The sequence below is a fragment of the Patiria miniata genome, unplaced genomic scaffold (assembly GCF_015706575.1).
Source record: "Patiria miniata isolate m_02_andy unplaced genomic scaffold, ASM1570657v1 HiC_scaffold_20, whole genome shotgun sequence".
NCBI classification, from domain to species: Eukaryota; Metazoa; Echinodermata; class Asteroidea; order Valvatida; family Asterinidae; genus Patiria; species Patiria miniata.
In genome coordinates, this window is record NW_024037059.1 from 53,031 (window position 1) to 72,443 (window position 19,413).

At 38.6% G+C, this 19,413-nt stretch overlaps 1 protein-coding gene across 1 annotated transcript; it reads left to right on the forward strand.

Moving 5' to 3' along the window:
- The first annotated feature begins 1,278 nt into the window (after window positions 1-1,278).
- Window positions 1,279-19,241, forward strand: LOC119727514 (protein Red-like). Its single transcript, XM_038199410.1, has 20 exons — window positions 1,279-1,461; window positions 5,713-5,788; window positions 6,217-6,315; window positions 6,957-7,086; window positions 7,214-7,308; window positions 7,861-7,975; window positions 8,740-8,828; window positions 9,112-9,149; window positions 9,401-9,564; window positions 9,845-9,953; window positions 10,641-10,695; window positions 11,006-11,261; window positions 11,622-11,690; window positions 11,918-12,003; window positions 12,247-12,330; window positions 13,384-13,450; window positions 14,313-14,401; window positions 16,168-16,279; window positions 16,822-16,859; window positions 17,106-19,241. Exons 1-20 carry the CDS (start codon window positions 1,452-1,454, stop codon window positions 17,128-17,130), a joined length of 1,806 nt encoding a protein of 601 aa, XP_038055338.1. The 5' UTR covers window positions 1,279-1,451; the 3' UTR covers window positions 17,131-19,241.
- Window positions 19,242-19,413: the final 172 nt, after the last annotated feature.

Genomic DNA, 19,413 nt, shown 5'->3' on the forward strand with positions numbered 1-19,413 from the left:
TCCCTGCCATGGGTTAACATGAAATCGACCAAAATGATCCCTGTCAGGAGCTGACAAATTCCACGCCGAAAAATGCGACGTCGATGGCACATAATGGAACACCATACCTTTGGTCAATTTTCCGGAGACAGACCGACAGACAGACCGACAACAAAGCTCCTGCCAGAGCTTAATAAGGGGCGCTTGTTATAACAAAAAGACACTCTTTACAAAAAAAATGGCACTAAAATAAAAAATAATTCATATTTTTTTAAAAACGTTTTTTTTTATATTTACATTACAAACGCCGTTCATCTAAAAAAAAAAAATTCATAAATTCTAGCGAGCTTCTCTATTATGACCTCTAAGCACTTTCTTCCAGTTTCACATTTTTCAGCGAAACCAAAGATTACTAGAGAGGGCCTCCTAGGCCGGGAAGAAAGCAGTCCGCGGCTTAATTATGCTCAAAGGTCACGATGGGGAAGGGGGCCTCACGAGGAAGGTAAAAAGCAGAAATTATGAATTTTTTTAATGTACAGCGTTTTTAATGTACGTTAAAGCTTTAAAAAAAATAAGGAAGGCTATTGTATTAACTAAGTGTTAAATTAATTAATTGTTATTTAAAAGTATTTTTTTTTTAGAAATTATGCATTTTTTTAAGTATACGGCGCTTGTAATGTAATATTAAGCATTTTAAAAATAATTATTATAATTATTAAAATAATTATTATAACGTCAAAACTTGAAATATTCTATTTACGTTATGGGCAGCGGGTTGTAACGGGAAATGATTTATTCATATTTGATAATACAAATAAAATGATAAGCCGGTTTTTTAAGGCAAAAAGGCTTGAAGCTGATGTCCATATTTGAACAAATTCAGGAAAGCTGTAGATTTTTCAATCAACCTCCGCTACAGTCCTTTATTGACAAAGTTGCTCGGTCTCGCCCCGCCCCCGGCCGCCCCCCCCCCCCCCCAATATTGATAAGCAAATCTCAACGTACTTATTTTCATTGACATTGTTTTATTTCCCCTTTTTATTCATTTATTCGTTCATTCATTTATTCTTTTATTTATTTTAATTGATTTCTCGGTGTATGAGTCTTTTTAAAGTTGTTTTCTTCAATGAAAATCTCAGTCGCATTTTTACACCTAATTCACGCGTTAATTCACCTTGGAGTCATGCGCGTTTACCTACCTGCCGTAAGCGGCGCCCTTTCCATAACCGCCAAATTTGATGACATCTCGTGTTTCACAGGTCACCGTACAAATAGATACCCAGTGTCCTATTTTCCATGGCCCTGTCGCGCCTAGCTAGCTAATCGACGGCAGACTAGACGTGTACGGCATGTACGGTGTAGTGGTTGCATCTCGTCCATATTTTTCGTCAAGATTATTCTGATCCGTCGTGTCGGGAAGTTGTTCATCTGTATTATTGTCATTACAATCAAGTTAAAAAAACTCTACAAGAATGCCAGAGCGTAAGTAAAATAATAAATGAAAGTAACAACAGTACAGGATTTGGACAGAATGTTGCAACCTGACGCTACCTCGGCGGTTGTGTACAAAGTATTACTGTGCACGATGGACATGATGGAGAGTCCAGAAAATGTTCTAAGTACAGTCGTTTTCCTAGGAAAACGACTGTACTTAGAAAATGTTCTAAGTACAGTCGTTTTCCTCGTTTTCCTAGGAAAACGACTGTACTTAGACAATTTTCTGGACTCTCCATAGTGCACAGTGATAGTCCTAGTTCTGGATTTTTCCTAGTTCCAGATCGCTTCAAATAAAAACCCACCTCTTTTGGATTAGTGCCTATAAAAAAAATTATGACATTGACGGAGTGCATTTTGAAAAGGAATATATTGCATATGTAAGCTTCTTGATACCCAAAGATCTTTTCGAAACAATCTTTAGAAATGGAATTTTGGCCAGATTTCCGACGCGCACTTTGACATGTTTGGACGGTTTAAAGAAAATCACAGTAGCTGCGAATCGACGATAAATTTTCTCCTCGGTATATCTCTCGTACCGTGTGGTTTCGAATGAATGTCGGACACTTCGCCCCATTTCCACGTCGCCCCGTGTCACTTCGCCCCTAACCACTTCGCCCCATCCCCACTTCGCCCCATTTTCACATCGCCCCATCCCCACTTCGCCCCATTCCCACTTCGCCCCATTCCCACTTCGCCCCATCCCCACTTCGCCCCATCCCCACTTCGCCCCAGCCGTTACATGTAAAAAAAAAAAAAATTCTCATCTATTTTTTTGGCTTAAAAAAAACAATTTCAATAGATTCACTAATTGCTAACCAACGGAAAGAATTAGCCCATCACCAAATGAACAATTCATAACCAACCTCTCAAGCTAGGCTCTCCCCTACCGAGAAGCTTGAAGTAAAAGACCCAACTTTGTTCCCAACCCCGGCGGCTATACCAACCCGTCTCCCACTTATCTGAGAACGACAATACCTTTGACCATGGAGGAATAAGAACACCCTAATTTCACTCTTGGAGGAACCAATCTCATCAATGAAGTTGTAAGTGTCACATATCAGACAAATTTTGACGGAACATTTTCCTCAAGGCAGTGAGTTCCTTTTAACTCACTGACCCATACCTACATGTACGGGATTCTTTTGAATCCAGCGGCTGATGATTGTATTCACAAGCCAATAGGAGAGGCGTCTCTGAATGGGATAGAGCCATCATTTCTCTCATCTGTGTCTCGAGCACCTCATCAGAGCGTTTGTATTTTTCCTGAGTTTCTAGAATTGGGAGCATTTATTATCTGGGGTCTTTGGCAGTTTATTTGGTCTGCACCCCTAGCCTTCACCTTTTTCATACTACATGGGGCGAAGTGGGGATGGGGCGAAGTGGGGATGGGGCGAAGTGGGGATGGGGCGAAGTGGGGATGGGGCGAGGCGGAGATGGGGCGATGTGGGGATGGGGCGAAGTGGGGATGGGGCGAAGTGGTTAGGGGCGAAGTGACATGGGGCGACGTGGAAATGGGGCGAAGCGTCCGACACCCGTTTCGAATATATTTTTCATTCACTACAATCATATAAACTCTCCCATCGAATGTTAGTTCAATCAAAATAAGTTGTAGAGTCTCTAATATTTGAAAATTTACAAACGAATGACCGTATGCTTTTGCCTAGTTCCGGATCGCGCGCGCACTTACGACCCAACTACACGAGCGTTAATCAATTTTGTGTGACGTGTTCTGTGCCGTGTGCAAGGTTTTTGGACTGCGTGAGTTTGTGCCGTTGCACTGCAGGCAAAAGTTTCAAAATATTTACTTTGATTCTCTTTTGAAAATTTGCTGGAATTCTCTTGAATGAACTATTTTTGGAAAATTAATAACTTGAAAATTTACTTTATCAGAAAATGTGCTTGATTTGGGGTGGTTCTGGCTGAAAAATTGATTTTCTCGCATGATTTTTTTTTTGCGCGAATCAGTTTTTGAATTTGATTGATTTGGAACTGATTGAACCGATCCGGAACTAGGAAAAGCGGCATCGGTACTTTTGACGTCATAAAGTCACAATAAAAAGAGCTTAAATTTTGAAAATTATTTTGTAGTATCTCCATCATTCAAGGTAAACTTTTAAACCAATGTCACTTGAATTCGTGGAGTAGTTGAGCCGAAAGTAGCCTGAATGATGTTTGCTATCCGGAACTAGGAAAACGACTGTAGGCCCATTCTTAACAAAATTGGAAATCTTTCTTAGTCCCAGATTCATGTCTTATCATCATTTTTGCAGTGAATAACCTTCACTGAGATGATGCATGAAGAAAAAAGCAGCGTCAGGTTGTAAAAAATTTTCCATCTGCTACTGCATGCTGTCTACTTTTTCAAAGCCTTTCATTTTTTCAATATCTTGTATAGGCAATGATAGAGGGAAAATGGATAGCTGGAGTTACCTCAGCCCTACTTCTGGAATCAGAAGGCTGCTACTAGCGGTAGCAGCCTTTTTCTGATTCCAGAAGTAGTAAAAGTACCGGAAAGAAGGCACAATTGCAGAATACCCTGCCACTCGATCTATGCACCTCGTAGCCGGCTACGGAGTCACGGTTGATTGCCCTCAATAAACCTTCTCAGCGCTACATGTATGTACTAATGCGTCATGCTCCACTGCACTCCCACTCCGTATCACATAGCCGGCAACAGGGTAGTTGGTTTGGACTTATAAAAAATTCAGCAACTCCCATTCATTTTGTGTTGCTTCATTCTCAAGGAGACCCCCACTCAGTATCCCTGTAGCTTGAATTGTTTCTTTTCAAGTTATTCCAACCTCGTAGCCAGAGAAATAAGGGGTGTATTTCGGAGTGGCGGGGTATTCTGCAATTACTCCGGAAAGAATGTTGCAATTTGACGCCACTTCAGCGGTTGTGTACAAAGTCTATGGATGGTCAAGACAATTTTTCAAGTATTCCCTAACAAAACTGGAAATTTTTCTCAGTCCCGGATTCGTGTCTTATCATCATTTTTGCAAAGACTGACCTTCATTGAGATGATGAAAAAAGCAGCGTCACGTTGCAACATTCTTTCCAAAGTACCTCGGCCCTATAATTTTATCATTGGGTTGTGACAACCCAATGATAAAATATACATGTAAGGCTGAGCCTGAGGTAACTCCAGCTAGAAAATGGACCATTTTGGAATACACTGGGGGATATGCGGTCCCGGATTTCGGGCTTTAAACGATCTACTTTTTTAACATAGTTGTGCCTCCAGCTCTTAATGCGATAAGCATTGGAGCTGGCGTTACTCAAGCTATGTAGGCCTACCTTGGAACTATGTAAAATGACCTATCACCATTTGTGAGTTCGCCACGCCCCAGTTAGACAACCCTATGTAGTTTGTGTACACTAAGTTTTGTTTGTCTCAGCTTTTGTGCGTTCCGCATCCCGCTTCCATGGTATATCATGCAATTGGACAATAATTCACAAGCTGCATTGACACGATTCTACCACGATAGGTCAATAGCCCCTGGTCTCGGTATTGCTATGCTAAGCCTCTAGCCACGCGCCAGGTTCCCCAACCTACATGTACTGAGGAGTTTGTCAAACAAAAAGGTGCAAATTGTTTCACATGCGGTTGTATTCTATGATATCTCAGCTTCTTTCCTCCGGGTTGTTTAGTTGTCCTTGTTTTTTATCTCCAAATTTTTGAGAGAAATATTGGCATCTTTCTGGAGTTCATATCTGCATGCAAAAAAGGTCTGTGGGTGGCAGTCATTTTGAAAACTGAATGTAAGAAGTGTGATCCCAAAGCTGTGACGACGCGTTTATGCAATCAATCTTGTCGATCTGGTACGCAAGTAAAATGGAGTCGCCCAGCCTGAATGTTTGCGCGCTATTAATCTGTTGAGAAATTGCACAAGAAGCAGACGTCGCATTGCAACTTGCGCACCGGATCAACAAGATCAGTTGCATAAAGGTGATAACACAGCTTTAAGGGTCACGCATCTTACATTAAAAATGGCTGCCATCCACAAACGTTTTTCTTTTAAGTACAAGCCTTGCTGGGGGTGTGATAGGAAAATCTTATCCTCGTGTCGGCATGTGTTTGCCAAATTACAATCAAACCTGTCACCATAAAACAGTTTTGATAGGCATGCTAGACAAATGATGATTCAGGCTTCATAATTAAACTGCAGTCCTGTTTTGTTTTCTCCAAATAAAGGATTTCAATGGTAAATAATTTATGACTTTTGACTTTATTAGGAGACAAAGATGAACCATTCTCCAACCCATTGCCACCTGCAGACATCCGACGTATGTCAGAGGAATCAGACGCATCGTAAGTCACCAATCTATCCTCATTGGATATTTTTATGTGGAATCTTACCTCACACCTCCATCTGAGGATTAGGTATCAGTTAGTAAACCTTTGGCCAAAGACAGCGTTGGTTTCTTGTGGAACCACTACACCTCATGTTGTGGTATGTCCTCGATGGTGTTTCTGCAAATTGATTATTTACATCTTGGGAGCAAAAGAGCTTGTTAGGTTCATTGACAGTGGAAGTTTGCACAGATAGTTTTGAGTTGACTACTTTGCACATGCCAGGTATGCCCACTTGACTTTCATTGGAAGGTCACAACGTGCTGTCAACAATTATTGCATAAAGCCTACAGCTGTGCTGTCCAAGTTCTTTTTATCTCATGTTTCATTCTGTCCGATGACTGTATTAACAAAGCCTTGTTTCATTTTAAACCCTACTTAATCAGCTTGACACACATGACCAATGCTGACTTCAGGAAGTTGTTGATGACTCCTAGAGCTACCCCAGGGGAAGCACCACCTTCTAAAGTCAAACATGACAAGGAGTAAGTTCCACCATCGAGTCATTGTATCTAGAAATTGTTGAAGTTTCTCTAAGGGAAAAACCAGTTATTAGTTTCGGGCCAAACGTTTCATTGCTATATTTATCTTACTAGTGCAGTGCCCGTTGAACATGTGCCAGTTTGGAATGGCAAATGGCTTGGCAGCATAGAGTACAGTACCCACAGCTCACCGTATCTACACCTGAACATTGTGCGATCATTACGCGATCTTCCCCTTCAAGAAATCATCAATAGCCAACTACCATTTCCATGTTTTAACCCGTACCCGGTTTAGAGTGCAGTGTCCTGTGCAGCAGTGTGTGGCGCGGTCTGTATATACGTTTGTATGGTCGAGGCTTCTGGTATTGCTGCTTTTTTGCAGCTTTTTTAAGAAACGCTGATCTAAACAACTTCAAACTTGACACTGCGCATTCTGGGGTGCTGAGCAATACACCCGCCGATTTTCAACTTCATACAGTGCCCGGTTCTGGAGATCATCGAAATACAGACAGACAGATGGACAATCAGAGATTTATGGAATTACAGCTAGGTAAATAAATCCAAGTATAGAACCACTCAAAAGCTGACAGTTTACATAACAGCAATGATCATTAAAGTTCGGAGTTTTGTCATTTTTTGTTTAGATTACCAAGAGATTACAATGAAGCTGATGATCCCAGAGCATTGCGTCGGAAGAAGAAAAGTTTCTATGCTAAACTCAAGAAACAAGAAATGGAGAGGGAAGCAGAGTTGGCCAAGAAATACAGAAACAGGGTGAGAAAAACATGTCTAAGTTGAATATGTCGAAAGTTATCTTTTTTTGTAGTATGTATTGACTCTACAGAAGAAATAACGTATGCTGTATTCAAAGATTGATCTCCTTATTTCTTCTCACCATCAGGCCCAAGAACGACGTGAGGGCAAGAATGATTATGAAGATACCGAAGTAGTCAGCACCACGGCCAACTACCGAGCAGTAGCTCCAGATGCACAGGCGTAAGTAGGAATGGGAGGGGGAGGGGTATTTACATTCATACTTTTATACATAAATACTGTTTGGTAAACACAACATGTTACCAATAGATGGTATTAAAAAAATGCCATACATTACGATACATTCCCTTTTTCAAAGTAAAATGGAAACTGAAGATAAAATACAGGGTTCTCAACTTTAAGTGCAGTAGAAACTCTAAAAGAGCAACAGTATATTGTAAACAAATAATGAAATAAATTCTTATAATCTTAAAATCTGTCGATAAAAGATTTTGGGATTTTTCCTCATTCCCCCCCCCCCCCCCCCCAAAAAAAAGTAGGTAGGGGCTGTCAAAATTAGGTAGGTAACGGTAACCGGAAGCAGAACTATAATTTGTTTGGCTTTGTTCATCATTTGTGTGTATAAATTGGCAGACATTACATATCATGCTAATGTTGAAACGTGTTCAGTTAGCAACATTAAACTTGGAAACTGTTTGTCAAATGTGCGTTCCTTTCTCCTGTAGAATGTAGGTTTTGAGTTCTACTGATTTTTAAATTTTGTTGTAATTTCAGGGGAGACACAGCTTCAAACCGCCGAAAACAGCTGATCGAAGAAAGTAAATACCTGGGAGGTGACATGGAACATACTCATTTGGTGAAAGGTCTGGACTATGCATTGCTGCATAAGGTAAGTCTGTAACTGATACACTTATAGTGTGGTTAAACGTTGAGTAGATCTTTTGCAGATATCCAAAAAGTAACTGACAAAATTATTGTTTAAAAGCTTACTTGGTTTACACAGGGTGTTGAGTGTCATTACTATCTTTAGTAAAAATAGTAATGACACTAAACACCCTGTGAAATTATCTTTCTGGCATGCTGTCATTTTGAAAAAAACATTAAAAGAAGGTCATTTTCAAAGATGCGTCTAAAGACGAATTTTTGGAAAGTTCCGTTAGTAGATTGTAGTTTAATTTGGCCAAGCCGTGAATGGATGCGTGCAAGTTTTGACACAATGCACACTTGCACATGGTTGCTATAATTTGTTGATTCAGTATGTGACATGGCACAGCTGCAATCGATGGAATGAGAATGTGCAAAAGACTAATCACATTTAAAACTACAGGACGAAAGGACAATCAAATAGAAATGTCTCTCCATGACAAAATTTATGCTGGAAAAATTACTTACATGTTGGTTGAGCATCAAAGTGATCTAGGTCATCTGCCAGTCATTATGTAGACTTCGTCCTCATCGATGATCAATCATAAAAGGTTAGATCATCAGATGCTTATTTTATTTTCGTTTTGTACATTTTACATTTTTCCACATGTAACATTTTGTATTGGATAATGTGAAATTTGGATACAAGGAACATTTTGATCAGGTCCCATGGATTTTGTAATAACGGGAGCCTACTGTCTGTTGAAGTTGAGATGATTATTCTTGTAGGTGCGAGCTGAGATAACAACCAAGGAGAAGGAAAGAGAAGACATTATGGAGAGTAGCTATCAGAACTCAAGCAAGAACCAGAAAGTTGTGTAAGTTCCTTTTCATTCCAGTCTCAAATCTTCTGCCTGAATTCCTACATCTGCAAAAGGTTGGGTTCTTGTCACTTAATTGGTGTCATTCATATTTTACGTCCTATTTGAGTATATGCATAAAACACTCATAATTTCATTCTGGAAGATGCAAAGTTTATTGCTTTTAAAGAAAGGAAGTGTCTGTAAGTTTTGATGATTAAATCATTTATTACAGAAATGTCTGTAATGACAAGTGTGCAAGTGACCTATTTTTTTATTTAATCAATAACATTTATTTCAGTGAACCTGAAGAAAGTATGCAGTTCAAGACCAAAATTGGTAAGTTTTTTTTGTTTACATTTAAAACTGCAAAGGAAATACATGCACCATGAACTGAATGTGCACAGACACCAAGCCTCTTGTGATGAGTAGAGTACAATCAAAAATTGTTACACGTCAGAAGTTATCCCCAGTGAATTCCAGTAACTGTAATGGCGTGCCTTTATACTGATTTTTACTGATGAGGGCATAGTTGTTATCAAACTCAGCAGACCATTGTCTAATGGCATAAATCTTTACTTTCTTGACAGCACGGAACATCTATCGTACTTTGTTTAAGACCAAGTTACCTGAGCGTAATGAGCTGTTTCTACCAGGTCGAATGGCTTACAAGGTAGAACTTGAGGATGAATATTTGGAGAGTGATATACCAACAACAGTCATCAGAAGCAAAGCAGACTGTCCTACAATGGAGGTGAGTTGACTTGGCACCATTACTTTGGGATGTATTGCAGTCTCTGCGCATTCAGATAAATGTTTAAGTTGAAGTTGTGAATCACAAAGACTGGAACTTGTGCCCAAAAATTAAGTTCAACTTTAAGATTCTTATTTTGTTGCCATGCTGCATGGTACAAAATTGCATGTCAAGAAAATTCAGGAACATATAAAAAAACATGTCAAATTGAAGGGAACAAATATACAATACCGATAAATAGAGAATCTAGCATTTAGATAGTGTTTCTGCTTTGTTTCAGTCTCAAACCACACTCACCACCAATGACATCGTGATTAACAAACTGACTCAGATTTTGTCTTATCTAAGACAAGGTCAGAGAGGCAAGAAACTCAAGAAGAAAGACAAAGGTAAGATAGTGGTCAAGTATGGGCAGACACAAAGTGATAGATAGTTCCTCTTCAGTTGCAAATGAATCTTCAAATAAACTAGAGAGAAAAGTTTCAAGGAACTTGCTATAAATCAAGGTATGATTTTAAGAACCTCCATTTTCTGGAATATCGCACTGGTGCTTTGTGAATTGAGCTATCCAGCTCCTAAGAAATATTCTTGTTGTTGTATTTTAGTAATAGGGCACTGGTCAGAATTCTGAAAGCTTAAGCCCATATCTTTGTCACACATCATTGAAAGTAACCACAGGCACAGTCCCTATAAGTTACCACATAGCAAAGTTGTATCCCGAAGTGTGACGTTATTTAAAAGTGCATATTTTGAAGTCCTAAGTCCATTTCGGTTGAAACTCGGTATGTATGTAGCAAAATCTGAATTGATGTCACCATGACGTCCTTGGTTGATTTTTTATGATTTTTTTTAATGATACATGACTGCACATTGGCAAAAAACGTAAAGTCAGACAAATATAATAATCGGAAAAGCCCTATGTTCTGTTTTCAAACAGACATAGACCTCTTGTTTCTTTTTCTTTTTGTCTGGTTTTGATTTTGCTGCGTATTTTTCAGATCAAGTTGCACAATTTTTGAGCTTTCAATACAAATCTTGTCTCATTTCACTTGTTTTTCTTTTTATGTTTTTGACAGGAAAAGGCAAAGATGAGAAAATTGACAAGGACAAACTTCCTGGAGCAGATGACAGGTAAGACAACAAACAAACAAACAAACAAAAGTTTAATTTCTTTTCAATTAAATTGCCATAGAAAATATTTCCTCTTGTGGGTACTAGGAAAGTAATCATCATTACAGAACAGATCTTTGGACATAAGAATCATACACCTTTGTAAAGATAACCTAACATGCTTGCTTACTGTCCTTTACCCTGCTAACAAAATGTGAAATGTGCTTTGTTGCAAAAAAAGGAGTTTAGTCTTTTGGTCCACTGTTTTAACATCCTGGTACGAATACCTCATTGATTTTATTAACATTGACACTTTTGTTTATATATGCAGCATCTTTGCTGACATTGGTGAATATGCTCCCAGCTTCACCAAGGCTAGACCTGCTACTAAAGACAGAGACAATAAGGACAGGGAGCGTGACAGAGACCGTGATCGAGACCGTGACAGGGAACGTGATAGAGACCGTGACAGAGACCGTGATAGAGATCGTCATAGAGACAGAGAGAGGGGGCGTGACCGAGACAGAGAACGAGAGGAGGATAGACGATCTAGGAACTACTTTGAACGACCCAAAGTTGATGATGAGGTAATTGATAGGGTTATATTTAAAACATCAAAGCCAAATCAAGTTTGCCATTTCCCAATTTGGTATTTGTACACTGAGATTGAGAAGTATACTTCTACAGGACTCTAAAATAAATATAAAAAGCTCATTTTCTCAACTGATATCCACTAGAAATTCAAAGAATTTAAGAAACATGCCTTTGCAAGAACAGCTTAACAAATTATACATTGCCAAATTGTGCGGCCCTGGTAAGGTTTTAATGCTGGCATATGCATTTGTCAGAGAACTCCAGAACAAAAAAAAAACCTAGTTGTATAAATGCCAAAGTTGATAACTTGTTTAGAGTTTCTTTGTTGTGTTTCTCTTGTTTTGTGATATCAGACACCTGTACCAAAGAGGAGTTCCAATGCCAAGGATTTTGCCCATATCATAAATGAGAAATATGGAAAGGTAAGCAATTTCAAATGCCGTACTTCAGTATTTCCTTTGTCTGTAGTATAGGCCATCAAACTCACTCAGACAATTCTAGTATTACTGCACTCAGTGTTTTGGAAGTAGAGTCAGTTTCCAAATTAAAATGATGCTGCTCCTGACGAAACCTTGCACCTTGTCCAAGTGTCTTTATTTTATTGTGCTGTGTAACTTTAACTGTTTAATATGTGTAAACTCATTGGTAGGTTGAGCCGAGACATGAGGAACGTTTTGCTGGAACCATGACTGCTGTAGATATGGCAGCATCTCAGGCAAAGGATAAAGAGCGTGGGTAAGTCAAGGAATAATGTGAGGAGTTGGACTTGTTGGGAAATGGACTCTAGACTACTCTTTGGAGAAAGTTTGAAAAGTAAGCCTGGCAAGTCCAAGACACCCCCCCCCCATTTTCTTGTGACTTCAGATTCCTATCTCAGACATGGTTTCCCTGATTGGGACTGGGTCTCAGAATATTTCATAGTGTATCTTTATTAGTCCTGTACTAATATTGTAATTTGGTGTGTTTTCATTACTACAGCATAGCATTCAAGGGTGAAGACAGACAACGAAGCAAAGGAACCAAGAATGACTTTGTAGATAGCTATGCAGAGTGTTATCCTGGGTAAGAGTTTACACTTTACTCTCTCTTCAAACCTTACCCTCTTGAAGTGGTCTTGGAATTTTGTACGGCACCACAAGGTATCCCTACTGTGGTGAATTACAATGGTGAATTGCCCCGTTACTGTCACTGTAATTTGAACAAAGGGCAACCTTTTTTCTTACTCTTTACACAGTTTATGAGGCAGTATATCAAACTTCGCAACTATATTTTGCAACACTGCTACATTGAATTCTCGCTAAGCCAAAACCGGTTAACTCAAAAACTCGAAGTAAGAACTTATTGCCATCAAAAGAATAGCCAATCATGCATAAAAATGCCCATTCTGACTTGAAATTTCAGACCTGAAACTCTCTTTTTGAGTCAAACTCAAAATTGCCAGGTGTAGAGATAAACTTGCGTATTTAGGCCACAGAAGAAACTGGAATTCTTTTGTTAAGTTCTTCCTTTGTTTTGTTAAGAAATCTCACAGGACCCCAATCAATAAACCTAAACTCAGGTATAGAAATGCAACAAAGAGGCTGTAGTAGTATGGTTGAAGCAACCTATTCACTGCAGTGCAACTCACACCAATGCAAGCAAACTGTGACCAGTCACACAAGGAGGCCGAAGACGCAAAGCGGCTGTAATGGTCGCTGCAGTCCTTAGGAGAAGCAGGCCCAGAACTGAGCTGCCAGTAATGCGTAGAAAGATTGCAAACTCGATGAGTCAAGTCATCATTGCCTAACGCGCTTTGTCTTTTCACATGGGGGATGCAGCTTACACGATGCCATTGAAAAGTATGAAAAGGTATCAAATTTGAGCAAAACGATGATTTGTGATTGAAAAAAATACATGTATTTAAATCATTAAAAAGAAGAAAAGTGAGCCGGATAACGTGATAAATATTACCGTGGTAAAACAAAGCTTTTTCTTATATCTCACTCCACAGCTACCTTTGCATCCACAGCTCCCTTTGCATCACAGCTATTTGTTGGCATATATGGTGTATTTATGCATCTGAAGATCACAATTTTCTATTATTATAAAATTAATGATCTCTTGATTTGTCCACAGAGCTGCTGAGACTGCTGATGCATTGGATGATTCCGATGATGAAGTTGATTACAGTAAAATGGACTTGGTAATCACAAATTATACATTACAGTTCAGTTAAGAATGTGCTACAGGAACCTATAAGGTCACATGGACTAACAATGGTTAATGGAGGGCACTTTAAAAGTTAAGAAGAAGATGTGTTGTGAATTTACCTTCAAATGCTTATCCAATTAGAATGTACAATGTACACCGAACATGCTGGCACTTCATTTAATTAGTACAAGACATAATAGTTAACAGAAGCCAGTAGCATATCCAGCTTTTATCCACTGACATAAGTACTGTTTATGTAGTTCAAGCACTCGGTATAAAAGGTAGGGAAGACCCTTTGTCATTGGTGCAATTTCATGTTTGAAGCATCAAATGTGCTTAAATTCTCAAGACAGGTGTTTATTTTTAGCGGATGAACTTTGAGCTCGGTCAGTGCTGTATATTCTGAGAAATCAATGTTCTGGGTTCTCAATTTCAATTCAAAAAATGCCGGGTCATATTTAGAACTGCACCTGAAATCAGCATCAAGGCACGTTCTCATTCAGCCGATTGCAGTTACGCGATGTCATGTACTGAACTGACAAATAATACCAACTGTGTGCCCATGTGCGTCTTGTCAACGCTTGCATGCACCCATTCATGGACTCGTTGAATTACAAACTGCTAACTACTTACTGAAATTTCAAAAATGCATCACTTGATGCATCTTGGGTAATGGCCTTCTTTTATTGTTTTCTTCGAAATGACAGCATGGTAGAAAGAATAATTTCACAGGCAGTTTAGTGCCATTACTATCTGTAAAACAAGTTAAACCTTTCAACAATATTTTGGTCAGTTACTTTTTGAATAGCTGCAGAATTGTTCTCTTCCTTCAAATGTTTTGTTCCTCATCACAGGGAAACAAGAAGGGTCCAGTTGGACGATGGGACTTTGATACTCAGGAGGAATACAGCACGTACATGAATAACAAGGAGGCATTGCCAAAGTAGGTCACTTCTATTTGCTTTCACTAGGAAAATTTTGAGAGATCTTTGAGAAAGAGTGCATATAATTTGAAATTATCTGGAAGCTAGGCCCATGATGGTTGACACCTTTATTTTTTAGACGTAATTAAAAAGATGAGGAATTATTAAAGTAAACAGGGGCTGTCGAGTATAAAAACTGTCATCAAAGATGTGTTAATATGGACTCCTGTTCATATACAAAAAAAAAAATAAAAGATTGAATACAGGGGTTTCCCTTAACTTTTTCCTTAACTGGCCGGCCGGGCCAGTAAACCAGAGTTTTCACTGGCCCGCAACCTTTTTCACTAGCCCGCAACCTTTTTCACTAGCCCAAATGTTTTAATAGTAACTTTCAATCAAATCACCATAAGCATTTTTGATAACATTTTTGATAATAAATTATGCAATATGAATACAACAATCAGCAATTATCTTAATCATGTACATAATATTGCATGTAGTTCCTTTTTAAGTGATGTCAATGTTTCTTTAATCGTCCATGCTTTAACATAGAGCAAGGCTTTAATTAACAGGAATCAAATAGGGGGAGAAGTTATAATCAAAATTTATGCAGTGTGCTTCGTTCCGAACTTAAGGCTTTAGGTGTTCTATTTCCGACATGTTTTGATAAAACACGAACTAAAAAAGCGTTATCTTGAGGAACAAGAAAACATTGCACACAGTCGTGGTATTAATGGGAGTTTACCAAGTTAGTAACTGAACTGTTTTAACTTGTTTGAAAATGAGTGAGAAGGCCAGTATTTTCAAAAAAACATCTCTCGCGCGTGCCATGCATTTCTAGCGAAGAATGGTGCAATCAGCGTACCAAGAAGCGCTGCGGGCGGGCGACCCACGAACTTACGCTGGTCACGTCAATCCATAACGTTTTCCCCATGGTTTTCCGGAGCACGGTCCACTTTATATTCACTAGTCTTTACATTCAAAATAGGCCCCTCGAATCTCATATTGTCCTCATCTGTTCAAGAAATCATCCCAAGAATCCGTTCGGGCACAGGTTTTGGCAGTGAAACTGTCATGAAAGTTTTCTCCCCACCGCGTTGTATGATACGAATACAATGTATGATGTTAACGTACGTACCTCCGTACCGTACAGTGTGGACTGCAGACGAAGTAAATCACGTGCACTGCATGTGTGCACAATGTGTAATGGCTAATACACGTTGATTCGCCTCATGTTTGTCATTGGGATTTCAATGCACAGCGCACTGCGAATATACATGTACATGGAGTGATACGATGTTTTTATTTCGGTCGGCGTGGCAAAGTATTCATGTGTTGTATCACCCTTAACTTTTTATTTTGATTGATTGAAAAATACTGTAGGGAAAACTTCGTTATTTTTATTTTTTTAACAGTTTTTTGACTCGCCCGTCGGACTACTGAGAGGAGGGTTTTGACTCGCCCGCCGCTGTTTTCACTCGCATTTGGCGAGTGGGCGACCGCTAAGGAAAACCCCTGTTGAATAAAATAGATAAATTATAAATTACACATACATAGAGACAAAGACCAACAAATAATGGCCCATGAAACAAATGCAACACAACAGCAAGACCAGTGAAAAGAAACTTATCAAATAGACCCCAGACAGATTGCCCGCCGCCAGTTTTATCTGTGCTCTTTTCGGATGGAAAACTTCTAGAACATGGTTGAAAAGATCTGTAGATGCACAGTTCTGAACTGTCGTTGAATGATGGGTTGTACTTGTTTTTGTTTTTTTGTTCAACAGAGCTGCTTTTCAGTTTGGCATTAAGATGTCTGAGGGACGTAAGACACGACGGACATTTGGTGAAAAGAATGAGAAAGCTGAGCTGGATCGTGAATGGCAACAGATCAGCCAGGTGAGTGCTTTATGGGCAATTGACATAAGGAGCCACCTCATTGGTGCAGTGTCATGAGTATTATCTTTCAGAGCTGGATACCTTACTCTAATAATGACCCTTTCTCTTAGAATCACCCAGTGTGTTGTAAGTGTGTTTTGTGTAGTGTAATGGGTCATATCCTGTTGAGATGTAGACCTTACTCTAATAACTTCCCTCAAGTGTTGACAAGTAGGGTTTCTAATTTAGGTTAATTTAAACAAAGTCTTAATAATCAGATAAAATTGTAATAACTTGTAATGAGCAAGATTTCCCAATTCACTTTACCTGAATTCATCTTTTTCAACTTTACAAAGATTTAGTTGCATTTGCTGTAGGGATGATTTTATAAGGTTTATGAAATTCTGGTTATTCAAGTCTAGGCCTGAAAATTAATCCCATCTTAGATCTAGGAAGACTCCAAACAATGAAATATAAGATGTTGATGGCATATGTTAATGCATCCAACCTGTTGACAACATGTTTACTTATTATTGAAATATTGGGACTCAATTCTTCAACAGATCATCTCCAAGAGGAAAACTGGCCCAGAGGGAGGAAGGTAAGTAAACAGAAGTGACCTGATCCAAAGTTATTTGGGGAATATTTTATCAGGTGAATTAAAACCTGTGCGGAGCATGACCATGGTTATCAGACAAGGCGTGGGAGATGAACAGTCACAAAAATTGAAATTGGGGAATTTGTCCGTAAACTTTAGTTCATTTGAGTTGTAAAATGTCTTTCAAGCTGATGTTTATTCTGTTAATGGACTTGTTTACATGTTAACTTTCATCTTTTTTTTTTGTAGCGGGAGCAAGCGACCCAAGTACTGAAGAAATGTCCGTGTTTGTGTCATTCATGAGTCACATTTATGCTAATGAGGGTTAAGCTGCTCTGCCCAGGTCAATGACAATATTTACCATAATTACTTGTGAATATGAACAATTTACACTGTTATTCATTCAGATTGATTTAAAGTTTTGATTCTAAATTAAGGTCAATTTAAGCATATATATATTGAGTATGATGTGTACACTTTTGTAATGTTATTGAAATAGGAACAGCTGAATGAAAGTTTTTTTAAAAGCACATAATTGCGAAGGAATTACATGTATCTATAATCACTGCAGTGTGGTACAAAGTACATGTACTCAAAAACAATCAAGCAATTTCTAGCAAGTCAAGCAAGTTGTTGACTCCAAATGTTATATTACAACCACTGATGAATACATGTACATTTGTACTGTCAGAGGTTGCACTTTTTGGACTTGAAAGATGCTCTGGAAGCTTGAAGCTTCATAGGGCTTCTAAGATCACAACGTGACGTTGTCTCTTTCAAAAGTTGCCTCAAAACTTCTTCCTTAATCAAGCCACTTTAGCATCAACGATATACCTTTGGGAGACATGTGGAATTAGGGAGTCATTTCAATGTCTCCCTAATTCCTCAGCTCCTATTTAGAGGCAACATTTTACCGACGCAAATAGGCTAGATCGATTGCTCATCGTCCAGCTGGTAAAAATACCAAACTTGGGATAAGGTAAAATTGGGGCTAGGGTCAGGAAAATCTGAAAACGTTTGTGCACAAGTCAGTGAGAATGTCTCCCTAATGGTATAGTTTTCAGCTATATTATTATTTTTATTATATTTATTATTACTACAGTTGTATATGCATTTAATGATCCATGCAGTCATGGAAAGGCAAGAACAATCTGAGCTCAACAATTGCTCTTCAGAAACATTAAACAACGGTAATTCTCTACCATGTGTGAAAAATGGTATTCATAATTACCTAAGACAGTTTACCCATTCCTATTGGGAGAGAGCCTGTCACGTGGGTAGTTTTAAACGGTTGATAAAACACCGTCCAGCTGGTTGTAATCACTTCAGGTGTCACATGAAATTTGGACTCCTATGAAGTCTGGTGCCTTTTACCCTTCTATTGGTTGAACATTCACAATCTTCACTTAGGCATATGCGCAATGCTGCTAATGAGTCGGTACTTCATGGAGTCTTAAATTCACACTACACCGGCACTGCAGCATTCAACACGAATTATCGTACACTACGCGCCATGCACGCGCCAGTCTCCACTATATTAGGAGATTTTTAGTACTATTAGTGAGAGGCACATACAACAACATATCCAGAGCAGGTGTTTAAAAAATTGTTGGAAATTTATAATTTTTGACTTTTTGACCCAAAGGTATTTATAAATGGGAATAAATATGTACTTTGTAAGTATTAAACAAGTACGTTTAAAACCAGCTTGGGGCCTGGTTGACGATAATGTGACGTCCAGGCCCCAACCATACTTGTTTGAAAACCGGTTAAGCACATATGTATTCCCTTATTAAAATCGGCGGCTTCAGGGCTGTTTAATGGACTGTTGTTGCCTTAGCTGTAATAAGCCCCACCCAAGCCACATACATCATGCATAAATAAGTGCCAACATGTCAGACTTTGTCACGAAATCATGGTCGTGATTGGTGGAAACATCATGGGTGGGGCTTAAGCTTAATACATTGGTCCATTAGAATTTGTGGGCTGCAAAGGACACATAATGTGTCTGTGTGTACCTTGCAGAATCAGGTGTCATAAATGTTACCTTTTTTTAAAATTAAAGTCGAGGGGGGCAGGGAAAAATCCTGGGCTCATCGTGCAGCAGTAATGCTTTTATGAAAGTTGAAGGGCAGTAAATTCTGTATTGGTCTTCTAACAGGATATAGATTTGTTAGTATTTTTAATAGCCAAGAAAAAAGAAACTCTCTGTCCTTTGCTATCATAATGTTCATTATATATACTGATTATTATGATGGATCTACTTTTTTGTAAATATTAAAAATTCTAGAGAGGGGGTTTATCCCAATTAATTTTTTTTAAATCTCTAAACTAAACTTTCTTGTGTTGTTCCCAAATAAATATATTTGTCAGAAGTGAAAAAAATCCCTGTGACTTAAATTTGGTTTTTATTCAAAGTCTGAGAAACTTTAAGGAATAAAGAAAGAGTAGCCATTCAGGGTGAATATGGGAACATCCCTAAGAAATCATGCAATTATAATAAAAGGATAAACAAAAAATAGGTCATTAATTAGCTCATAAAATAGCTTTAAAGCAA